The 14,692-nt window shown below is 53.3% G+C and overlaps 1 protein-coding gene across 1 annotated transcript; it reads left to right on the top strand.

Moving 5' to 3' along the window:
- Positions 1-4,486: 4,486 nt before the first annotated feature.
- Positions 4,487-14,007, top strand: LOC128482647 (uncharacterized). The gene is made up of 6 exons (XM_053458467.1): positions 4,487-4,624; positions 7,569-7,630; positions 7,950-8,060; positions 8,329-8,463; positions 11,605-12,075; positions 12,645-14,007. The coding sequence occupies exons 2-6, from the start codon at positions 7,597-7,599 to the stop codon at positions 13,364-13,366; spliced, it is 1,473 nt and encodes a 490-aa protein (XP_053314442.1). The 5' UTR covers positions 4,487-4,624; positions 7,569-7,596; the 3' UTR covers positions 13,367-14,007.
- Positions 14,008-14,692: the final 685 nt, after the last annotated feature.

Here is a 14,692-nt window from a genome sequence, read left to right as displayed (position 1 = left end):
CTACCCATTTCTGGTGTAACAGTTGACAAATAATTCTTGACAGCAGGTTTTGTACTATGCAACACCATATTGTCTGTGCTAACCTCACCAATGCTCTCACCCCCTTTTCCCATAGCTAGACCCCCTTCCCAGTCTACTCTAGCTAGCACTTCATTTCTATCACCCCCCCCCCCCAGAACATAGTTTAAAAGATCCTCAATACCCCTAGCCATCCTCTCCCCTAGCACTGCAGCCCCCTCTTCATTGCGGTGCCGTCCATCCCTGCTGTAGAGTCTGTAGCCGACTGCAAAGTCTGCCCAGTTCTCCAAAAACCCAAATCCCTCTTTCTTACACCACGCTCTTAGCCGCACATTGATCTCCCTAAGCTCCCGCTGTCTCTCTGAAGTAGCGCGTGGTACTGGTAATCTTCCAGAGAACATTACCCTTGGAGGTCCTTTGCCTTAGTTTCTGACCTAGTGCCCTAAAATCATTTTTAAGGACCCCCCACCTGCCCTTAAACTATGTTGTTTGTACCAACATGTACTACGATTGCTGGATCATCTCCAGCCCCTATCTACCCTATCTAACAATCTATCTACCCGGTCCACAATATCTCGAACCCGAGCACCTGGGAGACCGCATTCAGGGTCCTGGCGACAGATTACCCTATCAACCTTCCTTATAATTGAATCCCCTACCACCAGCACCTGTCTAGCCTTCCTAGACTTCTGGCTCCACACTATGCTGGAGAGGCTACTCTCCTGGCTGCTAGGAGAGTCAGCCTGCCCCATATCCATACAGCGCGCGTACAGCCGGAAACCCCCCACACCCCCATACATCATGCGTACAGACAGAAACCCCTGCACTCCCATACATATATATCCATATAACACGCGTACAGCTGGGACACACAAACCTCACAAGAACCATCGCTACCCCAACACACACACAGACCTCACGAGAACCATCGCTACCCCCAACACACACACCTCACGAGAACCATCACATCCCCAACACACACACCTCACGAGAACCATCACACCCCCAACACACCTACACCTCACAAGAACCATCACACCCCCAACACACCTACATCTCACAAGAACCATCACACCCCCAACACACCTACATCTCACAAGAACCATCGCACCCCCAACACACACCTCACGAGAACCATCACACCCCCAACACACACCTCACGAGAACCATCACACCCCCAACACACCCAATCCCAGAATCCCCACATCCCTGCACAAGCCTCACACACTGACCTGCGGTCTGACCCACGGTGCATACCGGGAGCTGTAGTCCCTTGCACAGTCTGTAGCTGTAGGAATGAAAAAACTACAGTTCCCAGCAGCCCTTATACAGGAAACAGAGGGATCAGGAACTATTTCCTGCTATGGGGGAAGGGCTACTGAGACCTTCACTTATCAAGGGTCTCCTTAGGACAAATGCCTTTAACCCCTTCAAGTCAAATAGTATTTCAAATCCTAAAGCCCAGAGCTGCTTAACGTTCCCACCATATTTCTTGCTTTTTTCTGTTTGAAATGATAATCGTACATTTACAACCCAAAAAACTAGGGATGCACTGAAATGAAGATCAGGGACGGAAACCGAAATTTCAGGATTCACTTGGCCGAAACCAAAGATGACCGCCCAACCTTTTTTATAAAATAAAAAAATAAAAAGCCACACTTTTAATAAAAGTAACACACCAAAATTAGACTAAAAATAATAAAAATAATATATATATGGTTAACGGCAATCACACTCCTATCATGCCCAGGCATACCCAGATTCCAGCATGTACTGGCTGATTTGGCATAGGAGTGTGATTACTGTTAATCATATATATCAATATTGTTCTCAAATTTTTCTGTCCAATTTTGGTGTGTTACTTTTAATAAAAGTGTGGTTAACACACCAAAAGGGTCCTGGCTGTGCGAGCAGCTTCTCTGGCCCCGCCCCCAGTGGAAGAAGGAACGGGGCAGAGTCACGTGACGTGCATTCACATGACTCCACTGAGTTCCTGCTTTTCCTGGCTGGTACATTAGACGCTGCTCACACACTGCGCACCCATCGCACAAATAAGCAGCCCGGCCCCTGCGGACGATTATTTTCGGGCGTTTTTTTTTGTTTGTTTGTTTCGGCATTTTGCTGATAATGCCCTTTTCGGCCACCAATATATCGGTGCATCCCTACAAAAAACAAACACATTAAATAGAAACGCTCTACTTTACTCAGAATTTCTTCCAACGAAGAAGAAAACGGAGTCTTTAGTTGATAACATTTATTGGGACGGCATAAAAATATGTTTCCATAAACGTACGGGACCTCAGAGATCTCTTCTTCAGATGGAAAGACTCGACACGAACCGCCGCTTGGCCGGAATAACCCGGGGGGGGGGGGCAGGAATACCCCCCCATATACCGGTTCTCATTGTTACAGAGTTACATATAGTCCATCAAGTTTAACACTTCTACCCAACCTTCCTACTCTTGGTCCAAAAGGCGGCAAAAAAAACCCCTAGTTACGCTAAAAACCCCTAGTTACGCGACTTCGAACTCTGCCATCAGGGGAAAAAAAATTCCTTCTGGACTCCAAAAGGCAATCGGATTTCTCCTCGGATCAAGAAGCTCTAAAATTTTAATGTTATTCTATTTATATCCCTGTATATCGTGCCTTTCTAAGAAAATATCCAGGCCCCTTTAGAAGGCATCTAATGTATCTGATAACCACCTCCCTTGGCAGTGGATTCCGTACCTTTACTGCCCTCACTGTAAAGAATCCCTTCCTTTGTCATCTATGTACACACGTACCCCCCGACACACACTACATATACCACAGATCCACAAACCCCTCCTCCGACACACACACTACATATACCACAGATCCAAACCCCCCCCGACACACACACTACATATACCACAGATCCACAAACCCCCCGACACACACTACATATACCGCGGGTCCACACCCCCCACACACTACATATACCACAGATCCACACCCCACACTACATATACCACAGATCCACAAACACCCCAACACACACTACATATACCACAGATCCACAAGCCCCCCCGACACACACTACATATACCACAGATCCACACCCCCCACACACTACATATACCACAGATCCACAAACACCCCCGACACACACTACATATACCACAGATCCACAAACACCCCCGACACACACTACATATACCACAGATCCACAAACACCCCCGACACACACTACATATACCACAGATCCACAAACACCCCCGACACACACTACATATACCACAGATCCACACCACCCCCCACACACACTACATATACCACAGATCCACAACCCCCCCGACACACACTACATATACCACAGATCCACACCCCACACACACACTACATATACCACAGATCCACACCCCACACACACACTACATATACCACAGATCCACACCCCACACACACTACATATACCACAGATCCACACCCCACACACACACTACATATACCACAGATCCACACCCCACACACACACTACATATACCACAGATCCACACCCCACACACACACTACATATACCACAGATCCACACCACCCCCACACACTACATATACCACAGATCCACACCACCCCCCACACACACTACATATACCACAGATCCACACCCCACACACACACTACATATACCACAGATCCACACCCCACACACAGACACTACATATACCACAGATCCACACCCCACACACTACATATACCACAGATCCACACCCCACACACACACTACATATACCACAGATCCACACCACCCCCACACACTACATATACCACAGATCCACACCACCCCCCACACACACTACATATACCACAGATCCACACCCCACACACACACACACTACATATACCACAGATCCACACCCCACACACACACTACATATACCACAGATCCACACCACCCCCACACACTACATATACCACAGATCCACACCACCCCCACACACTACATATACCACAGATCCACACCACCCCCCACACACTACATATACCACAGATCCACAACCCCCCTCCCCGCACACACACTACATATACCACAGATCCACAAACCTCCCCCAACACACTACATATACCACAGATCCACAACCCCCCCATATACCACGGGGGCCACAGATCCACAGCGCACAGGGTCGCGCTGCGGCCCCCGGCAGACCACAGACTCCCGCCCGCTCCTGAATCAGTGAACCGAGGCCACGCGAAACAGAAAATTCAGCAGGAGGAAAGAAAAAAAAAACACTGTAGAACAAGCCAAAGTACGCGTCTAAACCACTATTATACCTCCTGACCCGAAAACAAGCGACCGCGGGGCCTGATGGGAGATGTAGTTTCTAACCTGGAAGTGATCAACAGCAGGGCATTATGGGAGATGTAGTTTCGGCTCCCTTGTGTTTTAGCTTCCGGTCATCGTGGGGTTTCTAAGCCGGAAGTGACGTTTTGCAAAATGTTGACGGGTCTTGTAGTTAGTTTGCGCGGTTTATAGAGGGCGATAACGAGGCCCGAACTACAAATCCCAGTTATCAGTGAGAGAAAAGCCAGGGACCAGGGTCTGAGCGGGGAGACAGGAGGAGGTGGCGGGGATCCGGCCTGAGGCCAGGTGAGGGGGAGGCACATGTCAGTCAGTCAGTGAGTACAAGTTGGGGGGCTGAGGCAGGGGCTGGTGAGAGGGAGGGGGGGGGCTGAGGCAGGGGCTGGTGAGAGGGAGGGGGGGGGCTGAGGCAGGGGCTGGTGAGAGGGAGGGGGGGGGCTGAGGCAGGGGCTGGTGAGAGGGAGGGGGGGGGCTGAGGCAGGGGCTGGTGAGAGGGAGGGGGGGGCTGAGGCAGGGGCTGGTGAGAGGGAGGGGGGGGCTGAGGCAGGGGCTGGTGAGAGGGAGGGGGGGGCTGAGGCAGGGGCTGGTGAGAGGGAGGGGGGGGGCTGAGGCAGGGGCTGGTGAGAGGGAGGGGGGGGCTGAGGCAGGGGCTGGTGAGAGGGAGGGGGGAGGCTGAGGCAGGGGCTGGTGAGAGGGAGGGGGGGGCTGAGGCAGGGGCTGGTGAGAGGGAGGGGGGGCTGAGGCAGGGGCTGGTGAGAGGGAGGGGGGGCTGAGGCAGGGGCTGGTGAGAGGGAGGGGGGGGCTGAGGCAGGGGCTGGTAAGAGGGGGGGGCTGAGGCAGGGGCTGGTGAGAGGGACGGGCTGGTGAGAGGGAGGGGGGGGCTGAGGCAGGGGCTGGTGAGAGGGGGGGCTGGTGAGAGGGAGGGGGGCTGAGGCGGGGGCTGGTGAGAGGGAGGGGGGGCTGAGGCAGGGGCTGGTGAGAGGGAGGGGGGCTGAGGCAGGGGCTGGTGAGAGGGAGGGGGGGCTGAGGCAGGGGCTGGTGAGAGGGAGGGGGGGGCTGAGGCAGGGGCTGGTGAGAGGCAGGAGGGGCTGAGGCAGGGGCTGGTGGGAGGGGGGCTGAGGCAGGGGCTGGTGAGAGGGAGGGGGGCTGAGGCAGGGGCTGGTGGGAGGGAGGGGGGCTGAGGCAGGGGCTGGTGGGAGGGAGGGGGGCTGAGGCAGGGGCTGGTGAGAGGGAGGGGGGGCTGAGGTAGGGGCTGGTGAGAGGGGGGGCTGAGGCAGGGGCTGGTGAGAGGGAGGGGGGCTGAGACAGGGGCTGGTGAGAGGGAGGGGGGCTGAGGCAGGGGCTGGTGAGAGGGAGGGGGGCTGAGGCAGGGGCTGGTGAGAGGCAGGGGCTGGTGAGAGGGAGGGGGGGGCTGAGGCAGGGGCTGGTGAGAGGGAGGGGGGCTGAGGCAGGGGCTGGTGAGAGGGAGGGGGGCTGAGGCAGGGGCTGGTGGGAGGGAAGGGACAGGGGATGAGGCAGGGGCTGGTGAGTGGGAGGAGGGGATGAGGCAGGGACTGGTGAGTGGGAGAAGGGGATGAGGCAGGGACTGGTGAGTGGGAGGAGAGGATGAGGCAGGGACTGTTGAGTGGGAGGAGAGGATGAGGCAGGGACTGTTGAGTGGGAGGAGGGGATGAGGCAGGGACTGGTGAGTGGGAGGAGAGGATGAGGCAGGGACTGTTGAGTGGGAGGAGGGGATGAGGCAGGGGCTGGTGAGTGGGAGGGGGGCTGAGGCAGGGGCTGGTGAGTGGGAGGAGGGGATGAGGCAGGGGCTGGTGAGTGGGAGGAGGGGATGAGGCAGGGGCAGGTGAGTGGAAGGGAACTGAGACAGAGGCTGGTGAGTGGGAGAGGGGCTGACGCAGGGGCTGGTGAGTGGGAGGGGTGCTGAGGCAGGGGCTGGTGAGTGGGATGGGGGGCTGGTGCGTGGAAGGAGGGGATGAGGCAGGGGCTGGTGAGTGGGAGGAGGGGCTGAGGCAGGCTGCTGGTGAGTGGGAGGGAGGCAAGGGCTGATGAGTGGGAGGAGGGGATGAGGCAGGTGAGTGGAAGGGGGATGAGGCAGGGGCTGGTGAGTGGGAGGAGGGGATGAGGCAGGGGCTGGTGAGTGGGAGGAGGGGATGAGGCAGGGGCTGGTGAGTGGGAGGAGGGGATGAGGCAGGGGCTTGTGAGTGGGAGGGGGCTGAGGCAGGCTGCTGGTGAGTGGGAGGGGGGCTGAGGCAGGGGCTGGTGAGTGGGAGGGGTGCTGAGGCAGGGGCTGGTGAGTGGGATGGAGGGATGAAGCAGAGGCTGGTGAGTGGGATGGGGGGCTGGTGAGTGGGAGGAGGGGATGTGGCAGGGGCTGGTGAGTGGGAGGAGGGGATGAGGCAGGGGCTGGTGAGTGAGAGGAGGGGATGAGGCAGGGGCTGGTGAGTGGGAGGAGGGGATGAGGCAGGGGCTGGTGAGTGGGAGGGGGGCTGAGGCAGGCTGCTGGTGAGTGGGAGGGGGGTTGAGGCAGGGGCTGGTGAGTGGGAGGGGGGCTGAGGCAGGCTGCTGGTGAGTGGGAGGGGGTCTGAGGCAGGGGCTGGTGAGTGGGAGGGGGGCTGAGGCAGGGGCTGGTGAGTGGGATGGGGGGCTGGTGAGTGGGAGGAGGGGATGGGGCAGGGGCTGGTGAGTGGGAGGAGGGGATGAGGCAGGGGCTGGTGAGTGGGAGGAGGGGATGAGGCAGGGGCTGGTGAGTGGGAGGAGTGGATGAGGCAGGGGCTGGTGAGTGGGAGGGGGGCTGAGGCAGGCTGCTGGTGAGTGGGAGGGGGGTTGAGGCAGGGGCTGGTGAGTGGGAGGGGGTCTGAGGCAGGGGCTGGTGAGTGGGAGGGGGCTGAGGCAGGCTGCTGTGAGTGGGAGGGGGGTTGAGGCAGGGGCTGGTGAGTGGGAGGAGGGGATGAGGCAGAGGCTGGTGAGTGGGAGGGGTGCTGAGGCAGGCTTCTGGTGAGTGCGAGGGGGGGTTGAGGCAGGGGCTGGTGAGTGGGAGGAGGGGATGAGGCAGGGGCTGGTGAGTGGGAGGGGGGCTGAGGCAGGCTGCTGGTGAGTGGGAGGGGGGTTGAGGCAGGTGTAATGTGATTACTAGAACCTCGCCGTTCCCGCGTGTAACGCCCCAGAACCTCGTCTCCCTGACGGTCACGCGTGTAATGTGGTCTCTAATGACATGGAATGCGATGTCTTTCAGGCTCTCGTCTCCCGCTTCGTCTCGGAGGATGGAGGACAACTTCCTGTTCCTCGACTCTCTGGGTGAGGAGATGAAAATGTGTTTTGCAGTGCGCTCTGTGCTTTGCCACGGATAGAACGTGGAGACAGTATCCATGTGCAGAGTGCTTCCTCAGGCGAGTGCCGGTACTGTGATCTGTGGAGCTAACTCATGGGCCCCGGTCTCAGGGGCCCCTCTCATATAAGCTGGGGACCCAAGTCTAAAGTGTAAAGGCTGTCCAGACTACCGGGCCCTGTACACTGAATGATTGCATGTCCCTGGTGACGGCACACGGGAGCTGGGATGGGGGGGGGATTAGTTGACACACAGACGTGTCTCAGGGTCACTTTCTGTCATAAACAGGGAATTATTCGGCCGCCCCGGAGGGTCTGGTGAAGAATGAATCTGTGAGGGGATTGGTTGGTTCAGGTCCAAAGACGAAGCGAGAAGTAACTGAGAAACGAGACACTCGAGGTGAGTGATGGGTGAGGCCTGCCTGCCTGGCGCCGTGTGACCCCCTTTGCTGCCTGCCTGGCGCCGTGTGACCCCCTTCGCTGCCTGCCTGGCGCCGTGTGACCCCCTTCGCTGCCTGCCTGGCGCCGTGTGACCCCCTTCGCTGCCTGCCTGGCGCCGTGTGACCCCCTTCGCTGCCTGCCTGGCGCCGTGTGACCCCCTTTCGCTGCCTGCCGCCGTGTGACCCCCTTTCGCTGCCTGCCGTCGTGACCACATGTGTGTCTCGCAGGGTACGAGGTGCTCAGGTCTGGCTATTCCAGTGCTTCCCCGGACATTATAGTGAAAATCGAACCGGAGGATGAACCCTGTGTGTGGGAACCCAAGCTGAACGGAGAGACGGGACTGGCTAGCGAGACCAACACGAGTGAGTTCCTGTCCGTGTATATTGCTGTCTGCGTGTGCCTGGCCTGTCTTCTGTATGTTGCTGTCAGATGAGACTTAACTACACGTTATAAAGGGCATCTCGCTGATTTAACTATACATTATACAGGGGCCGGTCACTGATTTATCTATACATTATACAGGGGTCGGCTCACTGATTAAACTATACATTATACAGGGGCCGGTCACTGATTAAACTATACATTATACAGGGGCCGGTCACTGATTTATCTATACATTATACAGGGGTCGGCTCACTGATTAAACTATACATTATAAAGGGGCCGGTCACTGATTTATCTATACATTATACAGGGGCCGGTCACTGATTTATCTATGCATTATACAGGGGCCGGCTCGCTGATTAAACTATACATTATACAGGGGCCAGTCACTGATTTATCTATACATTATACAGGGGCCGGTCACTGATTTATCTATACATTATACAGAGGCCGGTCACTGATTTATCTATACATTATACAGGGGCCGGTCACTGATTTATCTATACATTATACAGGGGGCCGGTCACTTATTTATCTATACATTATACAGGGGCCGGTCACTGATTTATCTATACATTATACAGGGGGCCGGCTCGCTGATTTATCTATACATTATACAGGGGCGGTTACTGATTAAACTATGCATTATACAGGGGCCGGCTCGCTGATTAAACTATACATTATACAGGGGCCAGTCACTGATTTATCTATGCATTATACAGGGGCCGGCTCACTGGTCTTGTGCTTTAGCTCACTTTAATCTCCTGTGTATATTTTCTCCTGTGTGGCCCCTGCCGATCTCGGTAGATTAACTTGGGGCGCCCTGGCCTCTGCTCTGGTCTGGTACGGTCTGTAAAAGACTTGGTGAGTAACATGCGCTGCTTGTATCTCTGGATCTGGTGACCCGTGGGGTAGTCCTAGGAATTCTGGGGCCTCGCTTCACATTCCTCCTTAAAATGTTGCCTGCTGCCGGCTCGCCCTGTCCGTTAGCCTGCTGCCGGCTCGCCCTGTCCGTTAGCCTGCTGCCGGCTCGCCCTGTCCGTTAGCCTGCTGCCGACTCTCCCTGTCCGTTGGCCTGCTGCCGGCTCGCCCTATCCGTTTAGAGTGTTTGGCGTGATATAAGCGGACTCCGTATAGAGCGTTTGGCGTGATATAAGCGGACTCCGTATAGAGCGTTTGGCGTGATATAAGCGGACTCCGTATAGAGTGTTTGGCGTGATATAAGCGGACTCCGTATAGAGTGTTTCCCGTGATATAAGCGGACTCCGTATAGAGTGTTTGGCGTGATATAAGCGGACTCTGTATAGAGCGTTTGGCGTGATATAAGCGGACTCTGTATAGAGTGTTTGGCGTGATATAAGCGGACTCTGTATAGAGCGTTTGGCGTGATATAAGCGCACTCGGTATAGAGTGTTTGGCGTGATATAAGCGGACTCCGTATAGAGTGTTTCCCGTGATATAAGCGGACTCCGTATAGAGTGGCGTGATATAAGCGGACTCCGTATAGAGTGTTTGGCGTGATATAAGCGGACTCCGTATAGAGTGTTTCCCGTGATATAAGCGGACTCTGTATAGAGTGTTTGGCGTGATATAAGCGGACTCCGTATAGAATGTTTGGCGTGATATAAGTGGACTCCGTATAGAGTGTTTCCCGTGATATAAGCGGACTCCATATAGAGTGTTTCCCGTGATATAAGCGGACTCCGTATAGAGTGTTTCCCGTGATATAAGCGGACTCCGTATAGAGTGTTTCCCGTGATATAAGCGGACTCCGTATAGAGTGTTTGGCGTGATATAAGCGGACTCCGTATAGAGTGTTTGGCGTGATATAAGCCGACTCCGTATAGAGTGTTTGGCGTGATATAAGCGGACTCCGTATAGAGCGTTTGGCGTGATATAAGCGGACTCTGTATAGAGCATTTGGTGTGATATAAGCGGACTCCGTATAGAGTGTTTGGCGTGATATAAGCGGACTCCGTATAGAGTGTTTGGCGTGATATAAGCAGACTCCGTATAGAGTGTTTCCCGTGATATAAGCGGACTCCTTATAGAGTGTTTGGCGTGATATAAGCGGACTCCGTATAGAGTGATATAAGTGGATTCGGTATAGAGCGTTTGGCGTGATATAAGCGGACTCCGTATAGAGCGTTTGGCGTGATATAAGCGGACTCCGTATAGAGCATTTGGCGTGATATAAGCGGACTCCGTATAGAGCGTTTGGCGTGATATAAGCGGACTCTGTATAGAGCGTTTGGCGTGATATAAGCGGACTCGGTATAGAGTGTTTGGCGCGATATAAGCGGACTCCGTATAGAGTGTTTGGCATGATATAAGCGGACTCTGTATAGAGCGTTTGGCGTGATATAAGCGGACTCCGTATAGAGCGTTTGGCGTGATATAAGCGGACTCCGTATAGAGCGTTTGGCGTGATATAAGCGGACTCGGTTTAGAGCCTTTGGCGTGATATAAGCGGACTCGGTATAGAGTGTTTGGCGTGATATAAGCGGACTCCGTATAGAGCGTTTGGCGTGATATAAGCGGAGTCCGTATAGAGTGGCGTGAAATAAGCGGACTCTGTATAGAGCGTTTGGCGTGATATAAGTGGACTCGGTATAGAGTGTTTGGCGTGATATAAGCGGACTCGGTATAGAGCGTTTGGTGTGATATAAGCGGACTCTGTATAGAGCGTTTGGCGTGATATAAGCGGACTCCGTATAGAGTGTTTGGCATGATATAAGGGGACTCCGTATAGAGTGTTTGGCGTGATATAAGCGGACTCCGTATAGAGTGTTTGGCGTGATATAAGTGGACTCCGTATAGAGTGTTTGCCGTGATATAAGTGGACTCCGTATAGAGTGTTTGCCGTGATATAAGTGGACTCCGTATAGAGTGTTTGGCATGATATAAGGGGACTCCGTATAGAGTGTTTCCCGTTAAATAAGGAGGCTCCGAGTGTTGCGCGTGATATATGTTTCGTGTCACGTCAGACCGGGGTGCTGTAGTGTGTGACTGCGCAGTGACTCGCATCGTGTGGCAGCTTGGGTTTGTTTTTTTTCTTTAAAGCCAAACTTTGATGGCGTAGTCTAGCAGTGATCCTGAGACCTAGACATCTTCTCCAGTTCTACAGCATCAGGTGGACGGCGATGACCTTCAGCTGGAGGACCCTTTGCAGGCGCAGCAGGCCGAGCGAGAGCGCCAGCGCAACATCCGCTTCTCCGAAGAGGAGAACGACGTCCTGGTCAATAGCATTATGCCGCATTACGACAGACTGTTCGGCAAACTGGCGGCACGCAACTCGACGGCCATGAAGAACGCTCTGTGGAGAGAGATTGTGTCCGCCGTAAATGCTGTTTCTGCCTACCCCAGGTCAGTGCAAAACTGTAAGAAAAGATACGCAGATATTAAGAGGAAAGTAAAAGACAAACTCAGCAAAATTGCAAAACATCGAAGGGCGACAGGTGGGGGAGCCCCTTTAAACATCTCTTTTTGGCCTTACGAGCGCGTGATGGAGAAGATGATTTCAGCTGACATTGTCGCTGGTGTTCCTGGAGCTACTGATTCCGGGAGGATGATGGATCAGTACTTTGCAGGCAAGTAATTTAAAAAAAAATACCAAGAATTTAAGAAAGTGGGGTAGTAGAGTAGAGGGTTTTGGCGAGGCACGGATGGAAGGGGGGTAATGGGACTGAGGTCAGCGTGTGCAGCCTTGGGGGGGGGGGGGGACGCAGGGCTTAATCGTTTATCTCCCTGTCATTTTTGGTCCAGTTACATTTTGGGAAATTAAATGTATATAGGGGGCGTTGATCCAGTATGAGACCTCCGCAGAGTGGTTGGACCCCCTGAGTCTGGGTGCAGAGAGGTGCCCAGGGCAGCTACCTGGAGGAGGGGGTGGTGATGATACAGTGGATCAGTATGGGATATGGGGGCATGGAGGGGTGGGTTAAACAGACTTACCTTTCATGCATCTCCATAGTGATATCACTGATAAAAATATTAAATCGACCTCTCCAGAACAGCAAAACCAGAAACCCCAACTTCTAAACCACACGAGGGCTGTTGAGCTGTCAGGGTTGAACCGAGACCCGTGCAGGCACAAGGAATGGGTGTAAAAAGGGGTTTCCTCTGCGAAAATCTGTTACTTACCTCATTTTCCTTGTAGGAGGACCATCGGATCATTACATGACTGATCTTCATGATAGCCAAGAGCTCGCCGATGACGATGAGACGGGTGAAGGTGAGGACCTCCAAATGGTCGGTCACGATGACACTAATGACCTGGAGTATGCAGAAGACAACCTTCCTGAAAATGAAGATGCAAGATCAATATTTCAAGAGGAAGCTTTAAGGGAGACAGGACCGGAAACATGTAGGCCGATTACTTCCCAAGAGCAAATGTCTCATGTCAGACGACAAACCCTGAGGGATCACACTACTTTGATTTACGCCGAGCAGAGTCATTTCAGGCGGACGATGGCCAAGAAGCTGGATATCCTGAATAATAACGTTAAAGCGTTAAACAGAAATGTCAAGGCTTTTCAGAGGTCGTTCAACCAAAGCATAGCAGCTCTGTCTCAGACCATGCAGCAGCAGAACAGTATCTTCGAGAAGCTGTCCTCCAATCTGTTGCTTCTTGCAGAGCAGCAGAAAGAGCACAACCAACAGTGCATGAGCAGCACGCAGCGCCTCCTGCGCAGTCTACAGTCTTCCAAGGAGTCTTCCGCTAGTGACAGTCTCAGCGAGACCTCACCGGCACTCACCACAGAGGGTTTGGACCCGTTCAACCCACCAGCACGAAGAGCTCGTAGACGCTGGAGGAGAAGCCGGAGAGGCGTCAGGCCTCAAGATTCATCAGAGCAAATGTCCAAAAAAAGCCGCCACTGACAATGTTTTAGCTACATACTGTTATTAAAGCACTGACTGGTTTAGTTTTGATACTTTTGGGGGAAATTTTTTTACCATTCCAGGATGAAGCTGGCTCTGTGGGGTCACTGGGTCCATGCGCTTTTGTATCTTCACTGTGGTCCTGTTCCTTGGGTGAGAACCATGGGTTCCTTCCCTGCTGCCGGTTGTTCATAGTTGGTGCATTACTGGTAAGCTCTGGCCTCTTTGCATCGTTGGTACATGCAAGTCCCCCACTTTCCAAGGTTTTCGGGATTTGCTCTAGCATCGCTGTGGGGGCACCGCTCTGAGGTACATTCACCCGGACCCCTCATCGCTATGAAATGTCCAGCTGGACGATGACAAAGTGACATTTCATCAGCGCCATATTTCTCTGAAGCTTTTTTGGCCTCACAGCACTGATGCTGCCTTAATGCCTCTTCTCCAATGAATGGCGCTGTTTCCCCCGGGAAGACCCCCTTTTGTTTCATTCTGTCGAATAACTCATCCCTGATTCGTTTGTTTTCATTTTGTTTCCACTCTCTGTTTCCAGAATTTCTTTCCCTGCCCGATTCTCCGTTCTTTTTATAGTCCTGTGCTATACTGTGTGAGTATTAAGCAATACAGTCCCGTTTTCCTGACCATCGATGAGTCCCTGATGATCGTGTGCTCCGTGTCCCTGGTTCCGGACTCCCCGTACTGCCGCTGGGCACACTTTGCAGTCGGCAGGGATGGACAGCGCCTGATGAGGGGGCTGCGGTTTTAGGAGAGATGATGGATAGAGGAATTTTCAAACTAGGTTCTGGGGAGGGCAGAGATGGAGACGTAGTCAAAGACAATTAGAAGGGGCTTCCAGCTTTGGGCAGTGGTGGGATTGGCACAGACTATAAGGAGGGACGTTAAATTAAAGCTGGGTTTGTCAAAGGATGAACAAAACACGGGGAGTGATCTTAAATGTGGGAGAGCTGGAGATGTTACATAGTTACATGGTACATAAGGTTGAAGAAAGTCTATCAAGTTCAACCCTTCTACCTAACCTTCCTACTCTTGATCCAAAAGAAGGCAAAAAACGCTAATTAAGCGACTTCGAATTCTGCCATCAGGGGAAAAAATTCCTGCTTGACTCCAAGAGGCAATCGGATTTCTCCTTGGATCAAGAAGCTCTAAAATATTAATGTTATTCTATTTACATCCCTGTATGTCATGCCTTTCTAAGATAATATTGAGGCCCCTTTAGAAGGCATCTAATGTATCTGATAACCACCTCCCTTGGCAGTGGATTCCGTACCTTTACTGCCCTCACTGTAAAGAATCCCTTCCTTTGTTGTC

The sequence above is a fragment of the Spea bombifrons genome, chromosome 3 (assembly GCF_027358695.1).
Source record: "Spea bombifrons isolate aSpeBom1 chromosome 3, aSpeBom1.2.pri, whole genome shotgun sequence".
Lineage (NCBI taxonomy): Eukaryota > Metazoa > Chordata > Amphibia > Anura > Pelobatidae > Spea > Spea bombifrons.
Note: the sequence above shows the minus strand (reverse complement) of the source record. Positions and strands in the feature narration are given on the sequence as shown.

Coding starts and splice junctions, on each gene's coding strand:
- LOC128482647 (XM_053458467.1), top strand. CDS start 7,597: ATGGAGGACAACTTCCTGTTCCTCGACTCTCTGG. Junction 8,464..11,604: donor GGCTAGCGAGACCAACACGA/GTGAGTTCCTGT, acceptor CATCTTCTCCAG/TTCTACAGCATCAGGTGGAC. Junction 12,076..12,644: donor GATGGATCAGTACTTTGCAG/GCAAGTAATTTA, acceptor TTTTCCTTGTAG/GAGGACCATCGGATCATTAC.